General features: G+C 37.8%; 1 protein-coding gene across 2 annotated transcripts in view; it reads right to left on the bottom strand.

The window, feature by feature from the left end:
* Window positions 1-18,814, bottom strand: part of UVSSA (UV stimulated scaffold protein A) — a 54,738-nt gene extending 35,924 nt beyond the window's left edge. Inside the window, exons 1-6 of one of the 2 annotated variants that reach the window (XM_062574545.1) lie at window positions 18,610-18,814; window positions 17,952-18,282; window positions 14,609-14,729; window positions 13,078-13,512; window positions 11,896-12,005; window positions 11,108-11,236 (exon numbers count right to left, since the gene is read on the bottom strand). In XM_062574545.1, the coding sequence (XP_062430529.1) occupies window positions 11,108-11,236; window positions 11,896-12,005; window positions 13,078-13,512; window positions 14,609-14,729; window positions 17,952-18,282; window positions 18,610-18,707 (1,224 nt within the window). In that variant the 5' untranslated portion in view covers window positions 18,708-18,814. The remainder of the gene's footprint in view (window positions 1-11,107; window positions 11,237-11,895; window positions 12,006-13,077; window positions 13,513-14,608; window positions 14,730-17,951; window positions 18,283-18,609) is intronic. The other variant, XM_062574546.1, reaches the window with a different exon arrangement.
* Window positions 18,815-19,590: the final 776 nt, after the last annotated feature.

Here is a 19,590-nt window from a genome sequence, read left to right as displayed (position 1 = left end):
CCTCACTGAGTAAATGACGACAATCAATCAAGTTTGAATAACAATGAGCCACGGAGCTGAAAATTATTTTTTGTATAGAATCTACCGAGGAATTTATGAAAGGTGAAAAGCAACCCAAGGTTTTAGGGGCATTATGGCTTTCAGCTAGTGCAGTGCATATCAAACACTAAACAGAATTTATGTGTTTTAATTTTCTAAAAGGTAGATGTGGACTTGGTGCTACAATGCATAACATATAATGCCAGATTTTAAATATGGGGGTCATTTTCATAAAATATTATGCTTATTGTTCACACCCTTGAATTTCAGTTGGGTCTTTTATTAAATTTAGTTTTCCTGTTTAAAAAAAAAAAGTGCTCAGCTAACTATCAAGAATTAAGCCCCTTTTTTTCCCTTCAAACAGACATAAAATCTTTATTTTGATATCACTTTTAACAAGGTAAGTTATTTTCCTTTTTATTCTCGAATACAAAAATCATCATTGCTGGAAATTCAGAAGTTGCACAGGATTCATGGCTAGTTGTATCTCGATTTACTTCATTCCAGTGATTTTTCATCAGAAGTATCTCAATTATACCAGTAATATGCTGGCAGACTGTTATTACAGCCACAAAAGTCACTTTTTTTAATTCTAGTCTTCAAACACCAAGAAAGTTCCAAAACAAACTCTACAACTGCAGTATGAAAGTTCACTCATCCTTTTTCTGCTCTGCCATTATAGGTAAACCTTTTATTCGGTTGATTAAAAAAAAAAAAAGTCTTTGGTCCTTTTTACAGTTTTAGACAAATTGATTACTACATTCTGCTACGAGGATTTAAAAATCTGAGCCTCCACAACCATAATTAAAACAAGCAATAAAATGACTGAAATATACAATGTAATCAGTTTATAGGACTAGATGTACAGCATTTACTAATTATTTTAGAAAAAGAAGGAAGAGAAAAGATAGCACACGAAGGAGTCATATCTACTTACTAATCCACCACTAGCAAACTACAGTTGGGACCATTAAATAAATTTTGCATGCTCTAATTAACTTAGTTTGCAATCTCAATTACTTTTCACCCAGAAATCACTTTTGCTCAGTTTTATGTGTGTCTATTTCCCCTTAAAAAAAAAATGATGTAAGGCATCTTCAGACAAGCAAACTCTCAACTTCATTTGTCTTTCAGCAGGCTTGATGGCTATGCATTTAAAAACCCATTCTATCTTATAAACTAAAAATTAAATGTACTCAGCTGTGATGGTCGTCATTGCATCTGCTATTTATATGCTAATACCCTCACTAGAAGATCTTGCAAATTATTCCACCATGCCAATATCTCATGTGCATCTACTCAAAGCCAACTAAGTATTTTTCTAGAGGCAAAAGATTTTGGTTAGGGAATCAGAATATTTATCACAGGATAACCTAGTTAAAGGGACAGCTTGAAACAAATAGACCTTTTTTTATTTATTTATTCAACCACAACACAAAACTTACTTTAGTCATCTTAAACAAAATTTGGGGATATTCCGTGTAACCAAACACTGAATAGGTAAAAATAATTTCTTCAGTACCAGTAATAGAAACTGACTAATCAAACAATGTCTCTTAATGACTTTTACAAGGTCCTCCTAATCCATCCTTTTATATTATCCAACACAGGATGAAAAAGAAATAAACGTTGGCATTTTGACAAATTCCAGAGCTGTGCTCGATTTTTCCTTTGATGACTGCAGCACAAGGAAAACGTAAACTACTAAAAGAGCCATATTTATAGGGATCTCCCCCACACATACTCCCTCCCCTCTGCTCCACGATTTGGGCATAAATTCAAATGCAGGTGACTGCAAATTAGATATGTAGCCTAGGCAAACCACATTTTATGCTTACTAATAAAAGTATCACCACTCATTCTATCTGTCATTGCTCAGCTGCTCACAGGCTACTTGGGCAATCTGACTTTCATTTGGGAATGCACTTTTTGCACTATTTCATAACTCTCAAAAGTTAGCAAAAGTCTGCAAAAGTCCTTAAAGGCTTACAGTCCAGCAATTAGCCAAAGCACTACGCTGGTGAGTGGGCATTTCTTGTTGCTAACTGCTTTAGCAATGCAAGTTGCTCGTTCAACTAGTTTTTCTTTAAGGCAATACATTAGCCAAGCAAAGTCTGCAAGTGTTGTCTCAGCTCCAGAGATACTAGTCTGAGGATCACTGAAGTCTTGTGCCAGAGCTCTCCCCTCTCAACCCACTAGTAAACAGAGCTTGGACATTCAGACTGAAAGGTCAATTGCCACGAGGTTCGTTGCTCAAAATCTCTCTCTCCCTCTCTCCCCTTTCCTGTCTACAGACACTTATGTCTCTAAACCATATCAAGCTCAACATGCCACAGCAGTAGATGTTAAGGCTGCTAGACACTTTAAAAAATCTTGGATCTAAATGAATCATGATTCAGATAAAAACAATTATGTCCAATATATCTATGTGCTAGCATGTGCATTTATAGTTTCATAACTGTTCAAACTATAGTTTGATATAGTTCATATAGTTTCCTAACTGGTACATTTAACAAAAATGTCATCTCTAGAAGACATTGCAAAGCAAGTTTAGTACTTCTTTAGCCATAACCACCCAAGTGTTCTTTTCTTCAATTATTTGGCTCAGATCCTCAGAGGCATTTTGTACCTCACTACCCAGGCACCTACCATCCACCAACATCAAACATTGTAGGTTAGGTAAATATTCTTAAGCCTTTAAACAGAGTACATTAGAAAAGCAAAGCTCCTTTCTGTAATTCCAACTTTTCATAAAATAAATACCATATTTAGTGGTGTGTGTAATAGTTTCACTTAAACTTCATCTTTTCAAGATCTCCAAGGCTAATAATGCCTTTCCTTTCCATGCATCCCAGAGAGCTAGAACAGAAGGCTGCTGCCTTTCAATATTAAAGCTAAAGCTCCCAAACACAACAAAAAAACCCAACTTGTATGAAATTTATGCCGACCATCTACATTTGATACCTATACTCAATCTGTATCATCAGATACAGATGTGTAATGTGTTAGTACTTTAAATATTTTTGTGCAGTATTTCCAAATTAAGAAAAAAAAGCTGTATCTTACTTTTAGATTCCTTACTTCTGTACAGGAATCTACTTCTCCCACATAGTTACGATACCTACTTTAGGCTCTACATCTTATTACACAGTAAAGAATATATTTTAACAGAACAGTATTTGCACTCCATGTTTTTTCATCCATTTTTTCCATTTACACCAAGAGAAGAACTAACCATATCTTACTCCATCAATTTCAGAGTGCTCTGATTAAGTAAAGATTCAGCTTCACAATCAGATCTGCATCCTCTAAATCTATACTCTTACTGAAGGAGACAGTCTCACATCTGGGCTTAATGCTTGTACCAAAATCTTTCTTCTGGGTTAGGTTTCAGCCCAGTCACATCCCTACAGGCATGGGAGCTCTACTGCTAGTGCAAAGGAGGCAATGGGATTCATTGGGGAGGAAACAGATGTGACTGCCTCTTTTCATTGCTGCCCACATTCAGATGATCTTTAAATCAATCATAGAAAAGACTGCCAAAACCTACAAGCTGCTTCACTCTTCAGCTCCCACAAATTAGTACAACTGCAACCTGTGCAAAACCAACCTGACTATTAAAAAGTGGATTTTGCAATTACGTGACATCCTAAGAAATACCCGGTGGAGTTGCATTTTTTGTGGCTTCAAGAACTGTTGAATAGATGAAGTCATTTTACAAAAGAAGAAGCAAATGTAAAATAGTGTTGCACCCGTTACTTTTTGCTGAAAAACCAACCTTCTTTTCTTCCTGACACACGGATAAACATAAGCAAGGAAATTCTGAAGTGCATTGTCAATTTTTCATTCATCTTGACATAAGCAGGAAAGGTTTACAGGTTTGAAGGCTGAGGTAGGATCAGATCAGTGAAACTACAGAACCAACAAGCCAAGTGACAGGAAATCTTGTTTATGGAGTCAGTGCTCAGACAGGAACATACCTATTCCAGAGCAGAATTCAAAAAATGTTTCCTATTCCTATAAGCAATAGGAAAACGCTCATTTTTGTCATGAAATAAGAAAGCAACTATCATATAGCCACTCTCACGGCTACAGCGTTACTTGAATGGTCACTATGCTTCAACTACCCATTCCTTCTTCTCCTTTCCTGACTCGGCATTTTCTCCCACCCACTGTCCCTGGTACACAAGTCTAGATGAAATTGTTCAAAGCAGTTGTTTAAGGCCACAGTGGGGTCCATAACTGGCTGTATCCATTCCTGGCCAAAAAGCCGTTTCACAGTTTGATAACTCAACGGTCAAACAAATATACCCGCTTCTTTCCCGCTTCACAGAGAAGTCACTACGTTTTCCAGTGCTTTTCAGCTAGTCCAAGTTTATGAGATGATAAGTCATACTTCCACGATCCTCTGAAAGACTTTAGGGGATATTCTGAATTTAATTCCTTTGTGACTCAGAGGCCTATATATGGTAATAGCTAAATTTTAGAGCTGAGAAAAAAAATCTCATTAGTAGTAATCTTTATTAAAATTTTAGGAAATGTGATTTTTTACCTAAAATGTGGTACAACAAGATTCCTACTAGTGCTCATTCATGCAAAAAGATCGTACTGCATTTGACAGATTATCACTATTGTTTAGACTATCTCAAATTCATGCTACTAAAGCTCTGCATCTACCACCAATGGCTGTGTTTTGTTATATTTTACACACATATACACCATAAAATCAGCAACTAAATTGCAGTTTACTTTAATTATCACTTTTACGAACACATTTGCAATTACAGACTTTAAAAAAATATTTCAGATGCTATGTTTTTAACAACTGATACTTGCCTCAATTAAATAAACCTAATTTATTACAGGTGACAAATCAACAAAATATTCTATACAAGAGCCACATGAGCTTAAGTATTTTCCTTACTGTGGATTTTAGGAGCACAGATAACATTAGATGTGTATATATTTACTTTAATATTATTGCACTGACTAAATTTAAATAACCCACTATAATAAATTCTCTTGGTAGTGTTCCAAGCCTGAATATTTTTTTTAATAAATAAGCCTTTTGCAATCTATCTGTACTGAACTTCACAAACGTATTTTATTCACTTCCGTACATCCTTTCCCCAGGTAAGTAGGATGGATAAAGAGCAGGAAGCAAATTTACATCTAGTAACTATTGAGTACACATTGCTCAGTATTCATGGATAAATCAAGGAAGATGACCCTTCAGCCTGGTAAGCTTAAGTATTTAACATAAGAGTTAACTTTAGATAATAAAGATATCCTACTTTATTTTACACTCTATTAGAAGAGCTCCAAATTGCATTGTACAACCCACGAATCATACAGGAATCAGAGGCTGACACAGTGACAACTTTAAAAATTCATGAATAGATTTGCATAACAAGATTTTTTTAATAACTTTGCAACAGTAGCAGACTGCATACCCAGTGCAAAGCATAAAATATACCACAACAACATTCAGTTCTGTAAAATAAAAAATAAACCACTAGCCGATTAAACATTGTGACAAGAGAATGCTGCCTTGAGTGTTAATTTTAGTGTTTTGGTTTTGGTTTTTTGTTAGTCCTACTTACTGGTGACTTACAAAAACAGAAAAACTTCTTTTTCTGAAAAGTGATTAAAAATAAAGAAAAAAAAAAGGAGCTTCACAGAAATAATTATTATAGAAGGGTTAAAACAGGGGACGAGGGAAGAGGAAGCACAAGCAAATACCTCTCCTGTACGACCTATTTAACAGTTTGCATTTAATTTTATAGTTATGGTTGGCCTGGCTTTTTTGATAAATACCAGCTAGACAAAAAATAAAAAAAGGGCTACTATGTTGATCAAACTAATATTATTACACTTTATTTATTCTGAACACATTATATGCTAATTTGTATATAACCTGTAAAAGGACATCTTAAAGTGTAACAGCAATTTAATTATCAAATATAGGAATATTTCTATCCATTTCTATCCATTTTACTAATAATCAACATTAAGTTACTATACAATCTCAATATTAAAATCATATGGTTTTCAGAGGGCAACCTTTTTAAGAGTTAGAGAGAGCAGGCTGTTTGCAATTTAAAAGCATCACCTGACAGAAAGACTTCTTTTACAAAGATGTCTCTCTTGCTCCTTGGTCTGAGTATGTTCTAGTAGATGTGGGTTCAGGCATGGTAGGGGATGACTAGGGACAGTGATTTACCCCACAGAACCAACATCTCTAAAAACAAAAGAAAAGAAAGGAAGAAATGAGTGCTAGGAAGTGTTACACAAAATAGAAACCAAGCAGCTAAACTGGATTCTCTATGGGCACAGAAGGATGCAGAAAGAAAAAACAATACAATCTTTAATTTTGATTGAAAATTAAAGTGCAGAGTTTTTTTTAAGCAGGTGCTGAAAGACAGACTTTAAAAAAGAGCTAAATTAAAAGATAATTAGGTAGAAATAACTCATTAACAGTGATAAAATGCCAAGCTGTAGTCAAAGATATGGAAGAAAAAGAAAAAGTCAGCAATAGTCTTGCAGCCAAGTAATTCGCAGAGCTCTTGGCTTAATTTATTTTATATTAACACTTTTACCTTTTTTATTTTAAGACAAAATTATGATCAGCAAATATTTAATTTGTAAACATAATTTGTTACAACCATCTGAAACTATACTCTGAGAAATAATCAAGTTGTATTGCAGTAGGTGCTAGGGATCAGATCAGGGATCAGGTTCTGGACCATGCAAGGACAACCTGCTTCAAACTTAATTATTAATGGCATTACTGAATTCAACCAGATGGTTCACATGGATAAAATTAAGCACATGTATAAATCAGGATCCAAGTTACACACTTAGATATGACAGCAGATAAGGAAAGGTGAAACACAAGCTAATTAAGAAAGTTAATGGAAAAATATATATATCCCTGGCTAATGGTATAACTTGAGCTATACCACATTATGTCATAAACCTATTAAATAATAACTCTGCTGACAGGCAAATGAGCTAGATGTTTCTTACATTATATTGCCTACTACCTTCTGTTTGATCAAGTTTTAGTCATCTTGAGTACTACACCTTCTACTGCTTCCCAAAGGCAATTGCATAAAAGATGAATAATGTTCTCTGCATACAAAATAAAGCTAAGAGCTACATTTCTATTAATAATGTGTAATTTTAACTATTATCCTACTTCTTATGAAGTGATATATATGAAATACAGTATGTAGGACTTCTAAAATAGAGTATATATTTATCCTCTCTTACATTTTAAAATTGCAATATCATTTGGATCTAATAAACTGCAAAGCAGACACTAAAGGAGAAGAATACGTTTAAAATCTAGTATTTTTAGAATTGGGGAAGACATGAACAAAATAAACTTTTTTTAAAACAACATTTCAGCCATAAGCAATTTATTCTTACAAAAGAGTTAAATCTCTGAAAATAGGAATTCCTATTACAAAGCCCAATCTTGGCCAATAGCTACAACAATACTGCTACAATAATTCATCTAAATAGAGTCGAGAACTAACTTAGAGTATCTGTAATGTAGTGCTTTTACAATAGGTTTACCTGGAAACATATACAGACTGGGATGATAGCTGGCTTTGGATTAAGGTGGTATAGAGAAAAATGTCAGGCATGCAGTGTGCACTCCCTCTACTGGACACCAAGATTATCCTGAATAGGCATAAGAGAAAAAGTGGTACACCCAAGCATCCAACTACTGTGAAATAAGAGCCCTTTTATAGCTTCTGCACTCTGTCCCCAGATTCTGCTAAAATTTACATTCAGATAAAAATGGATTTAAAAACTCTTGTTTATATTCCTGAAAATACTTTTCCTATCAGAAACCAACATCCGATTAATTCCCCCAACAAGCAATTAACTATGTCGAACGTAACTTGTGTAAGCACACAAAATCTCAATCTTGCCTTTGACAACACAGTAAGACTTGTCGCTGTCTCTTCACCCCCATCCCTTTAAAAAAGAAAAATTCAAAAGAAATATGTTGCAACTTTTGATCTGCTATGGAGCTATATTAACTCCCATCTGCAGATGGGATACATGAACATATATAAAATCTGTCCCAAGGGACTTGTTTCTAGACACTCAAAGGATAACCTTTGTCATTCTTTTCCCTCTCCTCATATAGCTGCAGATAGAGAAAAGAAGAGAAGGATGCCACAGCCAGTATAGTGTGTTACATATAAATTATAACGGTCCTTTTAATTAAATCTTTCTGATGGTTTGAGTGCTTCACTATCATGGAGGAAAAAAAAGAGGTGATTATATCTGATGTCACTATAAACCATTTCATAATATAAAATACAGTTAAAGTGTTTCACTGAATAAGGTTTTGTGCTCTCATAAAATCCCTGTAGTTCACAAAGCAGTGGGGCCTTACATTTCTTCTGTAAAGATAAAGGCAAAAAATGCCAGAGAAAATATTTTGTGTTCATTTTCTAACATACTCTAATTGCATAAGAACACTTCCTGGTAGACTAGTGCTCCATAATCCAGAAAGGGGAATGAGACCATAAAAAGCAGCAAGGTAGTAGCTACCAAAAGCAGCATGAACTTTGATCTACAACTTCCTGTAGTAACCAAATAATTCTGTGAAGACAGGCCAGGTAACCACCGACTTCCTCCTCCTAATGTAACTTGTATCCAGTTACATTACTGGCATATTTATATGGTGCCACAGCATCAAGAATTACTCCAAATGTACAAGCCTTTCATCTTAGTTACATGCACACGTACTTCAGCTCAGTTAAAACACAGTACCAGTGGCATGTGGCAAGGATAAGAAACTCCAGGACCTCGCTCCTTCTAACCGGAAATTCAGATCTTTCCTGAGCTGAGAAGTACAATATTCTCCTCAGAGTTAACAATAACAAATCTCTTCCACTGTTCAGTCTCTCACTAAAACCTTCCATTCATCAACTTTCTTGATCACAATCTGTGGATGGGTAAAGCCTTTCCTTTCCTTCTCTCCATCAAACCAAAACCTCTGAAAAGGCATTCTAGTGCAAGAGCGAGGACAGAAAGAAAAACACAGAACAAAGATGAAAGTGGGAGAAATTAGAAAACTAGAGACCATAAGAACACAAAGAAAAAATAGAAAAGCAGAAAGGCTGCAGAGACTTTGCCTGCAGAGCAGGCAATATTTCCACATTCCTACTTATCTACTTTATATTTGTCAATTAAAAAAAAAAAAAAGAAAAAATCAAAACACATCATCCCTGAAGGTAGGGCCTGTCTGTGTGCAGGATCATAATCACACTCAAAGAAATGAGCAGGTACACAAACAATTCACCTTTACCTTCTCCAGTTCACAACATATGTACTTCAGATTGCAATCACTAGTTGCCAAGCAAATTGGTATCAAATGTGAAAATATCCAGGGCTGTCACTGTTTGTAGATAACTACAAACCAGCCAATTTACAGAGGACCCTCTCCACTCAGATACTTTTATTTATTCCCGCACTCCAATTAAGTGCTCTCCTTTGTTTCTACATATGGCCATCTCTACACACAAGCAGGTAGGGCACCCACTCAAATGTACTAACAAATAATGCTTGTAATACACTGAGCTCTGAAAGGATAGAATGGCTGTGAAACAGTGCTCTAAAGGAGAAATTATACAGAATTTTCTTGGCTCTAAAAATACAGAAGATATTGTTACACGATAGCAAGACTTTGGCATGGCAAGAACTGTAATTCCAATGACACAGCTACATATAGACAGAAGCAACTATACATACTACAGAACAGCAACGTTGAATTCAAGGAGTCAGGTGTAGTGTTTCTTATACTGACATGTAAATATTTGATGGATGGGATTTAATAATCAACGTCTAGAGCCACCATTGCTTATTTTGTTCTATCGGTCTCTCATTTTACTGTGTTCTAACCAAGTCATCTAACAGATGTGAGTAAAAGATATTTTATACAGTTTCTTCCTGCAGCACACAGCTGTCTTTCTTCAGGTTGTAAGTAATTCAACAGTAAAACCAAATTTGGGTATCTTCTATAAAAAGAAAAATAAGAAAAAAAATATATAGTTTCAATGCATAAATTACATACCTCAATCTGCACTGTTTCATTTTGTGTCTTTGCGAGCACTGTTATGTATTTTCCTTTGTTCATAACAGTGGAGTTTATTAGGTGTTAACCATATATAAACACACACACAGAAAAATCAAGGCTTGAATGTCATTTATATCTTGCAAGAAATATAGCAACTCATATTCCATGCAGAGGACCAGCAAATGAAGTCCTGTCAAGTAAATGGCAGGAATGACAGCAGGTGTCTGGATTCCTTCATAGCTGGTTGGATAAAGGAAGCACACATATTTCACCGAAGGAAAAAAAAAACAAAAAAAAAAAACAAAAAAAAACAAAAACTCTGACAAGACAGTCTTTCAGTACTTCTCATTCAGAGTTGGCATTTCTGACTGGGGTGGTGTATCAGTAATATTAAGATGATGAACAAGATTAATCTTGATAAAGGTTCATTTGCACAATGAAAGCAAGTCTCAAACACTCAGTCATCGCTAAACTAGACTACTACACTTTAGTCCAAGATGCAATGACCAGAACAGATTCTTGCAATCCAATTATAAGGCAGCCTTTACTCTGGACCCTCACTCAAAACATTTATTTTCATGTCAAGTTATACAGCAATTCTGTTTGATTGCAACCAACAGAAATAAGTGTTACGCAAGTCTGCTGCTTTAGGTATATAAACAATCCATAAACTCCTTTCGTGGATTTGAATACAGCATTTGATCTTCCAACCTCAGCTTACTTAAATTTTAATATCCTCAATTTTACCTATTTTACAAAAACTCTAACCAGACCCTAGACACTATCTATGTGTTTAGTTCAACCTTCTTGAGTGAAGCTATAACCAGTTGAATTAGTGTACACTTCAGTTAAGCTTGTGTTGAGAAGTTTGTGGGACTAAGCCTTAAAAGAAAGCGTATTTTTTGCATACAAGATAAGAATTAATAATGGTACTCTCTAGGATTAAAAACAGAAACAACTCACCACTTTTCTTTTCCTTTCCTTAATGGAAATATTCATTTCCTTGTATTTCTTCAGGGCAGTCTCCAGTTTATTCTTGAGATCAATGGCACATCTTAGTCGATCATCGTTTATTCCAACTCTGGTAAACAACTGCAAAGCAAGAAATGTACATTCTTATTCTTTTTCCTAGACACCAGAGACAAAAAATATTTTTTCTTCAATTTTTAAATGGAACAACATTGTCACAAATGCTTTTATTGTGTAAGTAAAAATTAGTGAATTCACATCTTTCACCAGCTAGAATATAAAAGCCAGCAGTAACAACTAAAGACAAATAAAGAATGAACAGCTGCTACAAACAATTCCCTTTGAGAATGTCATTTAGTATGCCAAATTCCATGTATGAGGTTCCTGAGCAGCAATATCAGCTAACACAAAGGACAAAGTGCTCTTCTGATACACACGTCTGACAAACAAACTCATTTTTACTCTCTTTTGTGAAGAAGCTGTATTTTGAGACATCTGTTAAAAAAAACACCAAAAAACAAAAAGAATCCAAATCCAAAATAACTTAAGTACTGCTGTAAGCTGCACACCTATGCCAAGAACCATCAAAGAAGTTATGCAGCACCTGCACGCTAATCTTATCCACCTCTATTAAAGGAGCAACCTTTTTTTATTTGTAACCAATGTTTCTTCAACTTTGTTTCAAGTTCAGCTTCCTTTCTCTGCTTGCTGCCCTCAAGCTTTACCATCCCTTGCCCCTCCATCTTTTTATAAGAAACGAAGAAATCAGCTCTTTATCCCACCTGAATCCAGGACTGCACCATAGGCAAGAACTTATTTCTAAGGAGTCTGTGAGCATCCATGATGTTGTTTATTATGGCTGTATTATCTTCATTCTCATGCACTTTTATATCTGTTCAAGATAGGAAAAAAGGGTTAGTACATGGGGTTTTAGTGTCCGCTTCAAGAGCTAAAGCAGCTGCATGGAAAAAGTACATATGAATCTTTCTAGTATATTTGATCACTTCAGGGAAGGTTACAGACATCAGTCTGTTACTGTGTTCACTATTAATCGAACAAAAAGATGAACAATTTTCATTTCACTGAAGACAGAAACAATGGCTAAGCCATCAGCACTCAGGAATCACTAAATAAACCAAGACAAGTGAAGTGTTACTATTTACATTACATGGGCCTCACTGCATATTCAGTATGAAACGGCGCCTGCCCTCAGTGGCAATAGGGACTTGATTGTCAAAAGAAGCAAGTATGCCACTACTCAAGTAAAAATGAAACTGTCCATCTGCTAGTCATTCATAATCTCTTCAGATGCATTTCCAATTCTGTTGTCTGCAAGCACTGAAGTAGATACCTGCCTTTCTGGCTGTTTGCATATAGAATTCTACTAGAATAGCATTTGTAACACACTTCACTTAGATTATCAAATCACAGCTTATGCTGATTTTTCTACAAGTAACTCATATTAGCAAAGTTACATAAAAAGGTATAATCACGAACCTTATGATTCCCCTAGCAAAACTCTACTTATTGCTTCTTTCAAGCTGTCAACAACAAGAAAAAAATTGAAGAAATCACCAATTTTATATTTAAACGAGTACCTTATACTCCTACAGAGAGAGAAAAAGCAGTGAATCGTGAAGCACATGGAAAAGGAAGCTATACACTGTAAACAGACTAAATTTTTTAAGATGGGAAACTCATCTTATTACTGGCACCATGAAGCGCTGTAATACAATTACAGCTAATACGTAAGTTTTAAGATTAAAAGTTGATCAATAAAATCTGTAAAGAACATAACGCAACCCAAACCTAAGAATGGACACTAGAAAACCAGAAGAAGAGAATTCCAAAATAAATCAAAATGGTGTCCAGGATCCCCAAGCATCACAGTCATAGAAAGAAGTAATGACAAAGCACTTCAGACAAAGACTCTCTCCAGCTATCTGAAAAATTGTTCCAGGTACCTGTGGAGATTTCAAGCTCTAGAGTATATTTATGAGAAATAAGTCCATGGTTTCTAACGAAAGTTTGGTAATCATCATCACTGAGAGCAGGGACACCAGATCCAAGTTCTGAGTGGGTGCTTCCATCTAATTCTTTTTGCTCCAGCTTCTCCTGCTCCTCACTCAACTCTTCATTTCTATCAGTTTTAACACACTGAGAAACAGAAAGAAGGTCCTTGCTGCAGCACGGCTGTTCATCATCCACATGTCCAAAATAAGATGGGTGAAGTGCTATCTGGGAGGATGAGGGGGGCACAGGTTTGCCCTCATTAGCAGTCATTTGTTTGTCAGGTTCCAGTTTTACATCATTCACAGTGAAGTCAAAAGGATCTGGCATTAGAAGCTGGAAACAGTTTTCCATCTCTGTCAGAGTGTCAGCAATCTCCTGAGACATTTCTATTAGGAGACAATTATTTTAGAATATTGTTAAACAATTTAAAATGCTAATGTCTCTGGAGTAGATACAGATTTACAAAACAAATCTAGCTGCCAAAGGGATAACCCATTTATCCAGTGATCAACAGTATTGCTCCATACATACTTCATTCCACTCCAGAAATTATCTTGACAAAAGTGACAATACTGCCTTAAGCTGGAAACCTAGCATTTCTTGAGCAAGAAATTTAGAACCAGAGTTCATCCTTTTCTTATTCTCCCTAAAATTTAATTATTTATCAAAGATGACTTAAATAGTTCATAAACTTTCAAGAAAAGGTGATGTTGGCGAGTACTCATTCTGCAGCCATGGATGTTACAACTGTTTCTAGATGTACCCGTGAACATAAATTATAGCTGAAAGAAATGCTACGAATAAAAGTGACTTTAAGAAGATTAAACATCATTACATTTCCACTCTCATGCATGAAAACATTCACAGCATGCAGCATAAATGCAGACACACATGCATACATTGCATAAACCAAAGCAATTTCATTAAATAACCTTTTGTAACTGCAACATGATTCACTCGCTTTCTCTGTTCTTCTGTATTCAGAAATAGGGTTGCTATACACACACTGCTTACAGATTCAGTCCCCAATTAGACACACTTTTTGGCAACATTATACTTTTCATTGAACCTTCAGAATTTCAGTGCAAACCAGTGCCTATACTTCTGGAATTTGTAACTGTACATACTATATAATTCAGTTCATCAGTCAGCAAGTTATTAAGAAGTCTCCCCAGTCATAGACACAGAATTAAGCCAATGGCTCCAAAAGGTGTCTTGATATGCTCACAGTCACGCATTCATACTTCATTGAATAAAAGTCTGGTCTGTAACTCAGTATTTTTTTTTTTAATACCTTCATGTTACCTGAGCTCACAGGACTGTTCCTTGTTTTCCCTAATATTCCTTAGGTGACAGAGGGTCAAGCATAACATATGTACTATTCTGGATCTGGATAACTACTTTCTTAGAATTTGTTTTATATAACTTTACAAAAGGTTAATAACGAACAAAAAAACTCCAGTAAGAACCAAAATAATTCACCTGCCATTTCTTTTTCAGCTCTTTCGGCTTTTTCTTTGTAAATGTTATCCAACCGTTTTTGCCTCTCCTCTTCCCTCCTCCTTTCAGCCAGTGTTCTAGCACTCACATCTTGAAAATCCACCTAAGGGGGGGGGGAAATAAATAAATAACACTGTTCGTAAGAAACATATAGAAAATCCATTTCCTAAGATCCTTATCTGTGGTGAAAAATCCTCTAACATCAGTGATCAGCCAGAAGCTCAGCAGTACTTCCTTTTATCTCTTCTCCTTCTGGAATCAATAACTACAGTAATTCTTAACGGAGTTTTTACTTCTACTAATAAGGGACTGCTTAGAATCAATGGCTTTCATAAAGGAATTAGGCAGAAAAAAAAAAGTTTACATTTCCACATCTAAATTGTAAGAATAAAGTAGGCTTTGGGAGATCTCTGACACAGCATTAGAGACACGAGGTTGGATGGGAGAAAGGCACTACATAGGGTAACTATTCATATTATATGAAAACATTGTGCTAGCTCTACCTTCAATAAAGGAAATTTTTCTAAATTTGTAATCACTACGAGTGCACGCATGCATCACCTACTGAACAACTTTGTAAGCAAGTAAAGTAGTAGAAAAGGCATTTAAATTCATTATAAGGTTGACTTTTGAATTTTATAATTAAACTTTTTGAATTTGGGGATCAAGGGAAAGGTTATAATTTAGTCTCACTTTACTTTCTTATAACCAAATACAAACAGAAATTCAAGCGAGTCGTTGATGTTTCCTATAATACTTGCAGCAAAGTTTTTCTGTTCATTCATAAAAGGGCTTGAAAATGTAAGTATTTTTCATTTATATGTTAAGGAGAAAAAATCTTGAATTACGTTAGTGCATAAACAAACCCCTTCAAATAGGAAAAACCCTGACACGATTTCATTTTGAATGCTACCACGTAACTTTCATTAATCTCAATGAAGATTATGCTGAGTAAACCCATACTTCAGAACCATTCTGCTAACGAAGTCTACAGTCTCTCTGGTGCTACATTTGTATGACAATAAAGAGAAATCTTCAATGGATGCTGGGATTTTTGGATGAGAAAGTTGATCAAAATACAGTAACGGTTCCCAGGTACTGACATTCTATCTTAACATTTTGGAGACACGCAAGTAAAATAGTGAATTTAGATCTGACTTACAAGATAGAAGTCCATATGATGGCGAGATTACCATCAATATGACAAGTAAGTCTCACTTTCTATTTAGCCCTAGGAAATCTTTTTGGCAATATGTACTTGGACTTAATAGCAACTGACTGGTCAAGTTAACCAAGAACATCCTACAACTGAAATTTCATTATTTCTTGCACAACCAAGTATTTCTGTCACTCTCTCTTCTCAAGTTTAGTGAAACATTTTCACATTTGTTTAGCATTAAGCAAGTAGGTAATGCCATAAAATATAATGGAAGCTAGAAAATAAATGCTTGAACTTGGGCTTAACCATATCCACGTTCCCATATGCTCAACATTCTCTACAGCATGCAAAAAGGCTTAAGGTGTTCACAAATATTATGTAAATACCTTGATGAATGTAAACACATGGATGAATGGTATACCTATAAACTTCTAGGAGTAAAAGGCTACCTCGCTTTTTGCAGAAACTGACATGGAGAGTCTCCATCAACTTAAGAGACATGCACTTAAATTTCTCTTCTTATCAGGGAGATAGGGAAAGGTAAAGAAAAGAGCTAATTTCACAACCTATAGCAGCACTTGGATCCCCACAGCGATATTTTTGGTTTTCAGGATCTCATTTTTTCGATCAAGTTTGCATAGCTCTCCACATAGTAACAGGAGAAACAGATCCTCCCAAAGACGCACCACTATATTAAACACAAAGCAACATCGAACACAAAAATGGAACAAAGATACTGAATTCAGAAACTACAAGCTGGTGTTCCTAGGTAGTCAGATGTGGTTTGCACAGCAAACCATGGATACCTAGAGCTTCCTGAATCACAGCTTCTTCCTTGGATCAGAATACCTATGACAGAGTCACCTGCCCATACCTTTCCTTTCTTTGTCCCAAAGGGATCAGCCATGTGCTGCTCTGTCACTCTGCTATATTCTGTTTCATGCTTTGGCACTTAGCCACGGGCTTCTCTTACAACATCTGCCACATCATGGTTTCTCACTGACAATAAAATCTCATCTCACATACTAGATATACATCACCAGCACACAAAGCTTTGAATTGTCCAAAACACAGCACATTCTCCACTTAAAGGAGCACAGTAATGTTAGAGGAACTGGGGACATTTCTGGGAAGCCAGAAGTAGATAGTGCAGAAATAAGGCTATGTTAAACTTCCAGAGAAAGACTTAATAGCTGAGACGATCCTCAGTTTAAAGTGTCACTTTCTTTCTAAAAAGGCTACACTTTGGCACTTGAGATAAGCATTAATGCAATATAGCCTTTCACCCACTATCCAAGTTTATTAAATAAAAGGAGTTCTATTTAACTCCTTTACCACTCCAGCAGAGGCACAACAGAACTCCTCCTGTGTGTAATCTACTCCACTGACATGGATCTGTCCTTCATGATATCTCCTAGTACCCTATCACTTTAAAAACAATTCATTTCCCACCACCACCCTGCAATCTATAGTCTCTCCATTATAGTTCATCTTCTTCCACAAATACTTCTTGTTCTACTGATGTCAGGCTGCAGCTTAGTGTAGAGATTCACACAGTCCTTTTTCCTCATCTCAACTAGCTGGCTGTTATATAAGAGAACACTAAAGCTTGGCAAAGGTAATCACTAAACCGTAAGTTGCACATATATGATAGTCAATGGAAAAAAAAATCCGCGTTTTGAGTGACGTACTGGCTCAAAATAAAAAGACATCTGCTTCAACAGTACTAGAAAGCTTAGCTTGTTTTCTGGTCAGCACTACAGTATGATGTTTGTGCATACTGTGAACTGTGTACGCTTTCCTCTAAGTAAGATTAGTTTTGCTAGCACGTTGATAGAAACAAGACATTTTTCTAAAAAGCATCTGACGTTCAGAAAAAACTTTTCAAAAATACTCTATCAAGACTGGTTAAGGCCTACTTCTTGAAGATCTTTAAATCTGTGCTCTAAGGTGACAGTTTTGCTCCATGTAAGTGTTACCACCATAAATCCTAGAAAGAGTGTATAAGTCTGGGGGCTGCTTTTTAAAGACTGTGGTCAAGGGGATGACTCTTGAAGACAGTGCTTTGTTTCCAACAGTTTTCCTTTTAGATTTATTGATTCAACTTTAAACATCTTCTAGAGATCATTACCTAAAAAGGCAAATTGAAGTAAAAATGCAGAGTACCTTCTTATTCTGCTTTAAAAAGTGGTATCCCAGAGAAAGCTTCTTGTAGGCCTCACCATATTTCTCATGCCAGTCTTGTACTGCCTTAATGGCCACTCTTCTCAGCTTTTGTGCCACTTCTTTGGGCGGGGGAAGAGGCTGCTCATGGTCTATCCCAACCGTGAGCTCCAAGAGGTCTTGGAAGTTGGAAATAATTAATGTCCGGAACTGATGCGATCGGGTAAACAACTCAAGCACAATCTGAAAAGCCGAGAAGCGTATCTCGGCGTGCTCCTCGTTGAGCCGTGTCATCAGCAGATGATAGGCATGGCTGATGTGTTCATCTGAAGACCTGGGGGGAAGGGGAAAAATAAAAAACAAGTTTTATTTAAAAAGTGTTATCACACACACACAGACACCAACTTTTCTTAAAAAAAAAGGAAAAAAAGAAAAAAAGAAAAAAACAGCCTCTGTGCTGACAGCAGTGCAAAGTACCGCTAAACAACACACTCGGGAGCCTCTGGGGCAGCCTCCACGCACCTGCTGCCTGGACCCGAAAACTGCAGTTTCGGGGCCAGGGAGCGGAGGCGAGGCCCGGCCCGGCCCGGCCCGGCCCGGCCCGGCCCGGCCCGGCGCGCCCCCCCGCCCCGGCAGCAGAGCCCGCCGAGAGGCCCCGTACTTGCAGATTTTCTTCAGCTCCCTCATTCTGCCCGCCTCCAGCTGCGGCTCCCCCGACGTGGTGAGCTCCTCCACCAGCTCGGCGAGGCGCTGGTCCATCTCCGGAGCCCCACAGCCGCCGGCGGCGCCGCGCCGGGCGCCGCTGCCGCCGCTCCAACCGTCGCTCTCCTCAGGAACCGCCCCAACCGTCGCTCACCTCAGAACAGACCCCCCCCAGCCGCGCGGGTGGTGGTACATTCCTTTCTCCCCCCACCTCCCGCCGTGGCACCTACCACCGCTCACAACACCCTTCCCCTCCCCACCACCGCCGACGCCGCGCCCGCTCCTGCGCGGTGGCGCCCGAGTGTCGTCACGCGAGCGGGAGGGGGCGAAGGCCTTAAAGGGGCCGCGCCTCCCTTTCGGGGGGGAGGGGGGGCGGGGTTAACTCCGCGCTGGGTGCGGGTGGGCGGCGCCATTTTCTCGGGGCGTCGAAGGTGGCAGGCAGCAAAACTATACCCCCAATCCAAAAAAAAAAAAGAAAAAAAGAAAAAAAAGAAAACGCAAACCAGTGAAAAAGGCAGTTTTAGCTGAAGGTGATAGCCCACACCCCGCGGGCTGCAGCCTGAGGGCCTGGGCGCTCTGCTGCGAAGGCAGCGGGCGCTGCGGCGAGGCGTCTGTGAGGGGCCGCGGGACCGAGCCGCCTCGCCCGCGGCCCCGTGAGGCTCGAGGCGCTGCGGCTCCTGCCGCTCGCGTCTCACCCGCCGACGGCTGCGACACGGATCTGCAAATCCACGCGGCCGCTCACAACGCGCTTGCGGACTGCAGCCTGCGTGATGCGAGCGATGCCGCGCGTTTTAATTCTGGTGTTTGCCGCCTTGTTCGTTTGGACACGCGATTAGTTTAACGTAGAGCAGGCAGTGATTTTCTCAGCAGCAGCAAACACGGGACACCGGGGCCTCGGCACAGGCGTTCGTGTCTTACGCAGTTTCTGAACTGGCCTTGG

This window comes from Rhea pennata, chromosome 4 (genome assembly GCF_028389875.1).
Source record: "Rhea pennata isolate bPtePen1 chromosome 4, bPtePen1.pri, whole genome shotgun sequence".
Lineage (NCBI taxonomy): Eukaryota > Metazoa > Chordata > Aves > Rheiformes > Rheidae > Rhea > Rhea pennata.
This window is presented reverse-complemented; position numbering and strand designations above follow the sequence as displayed.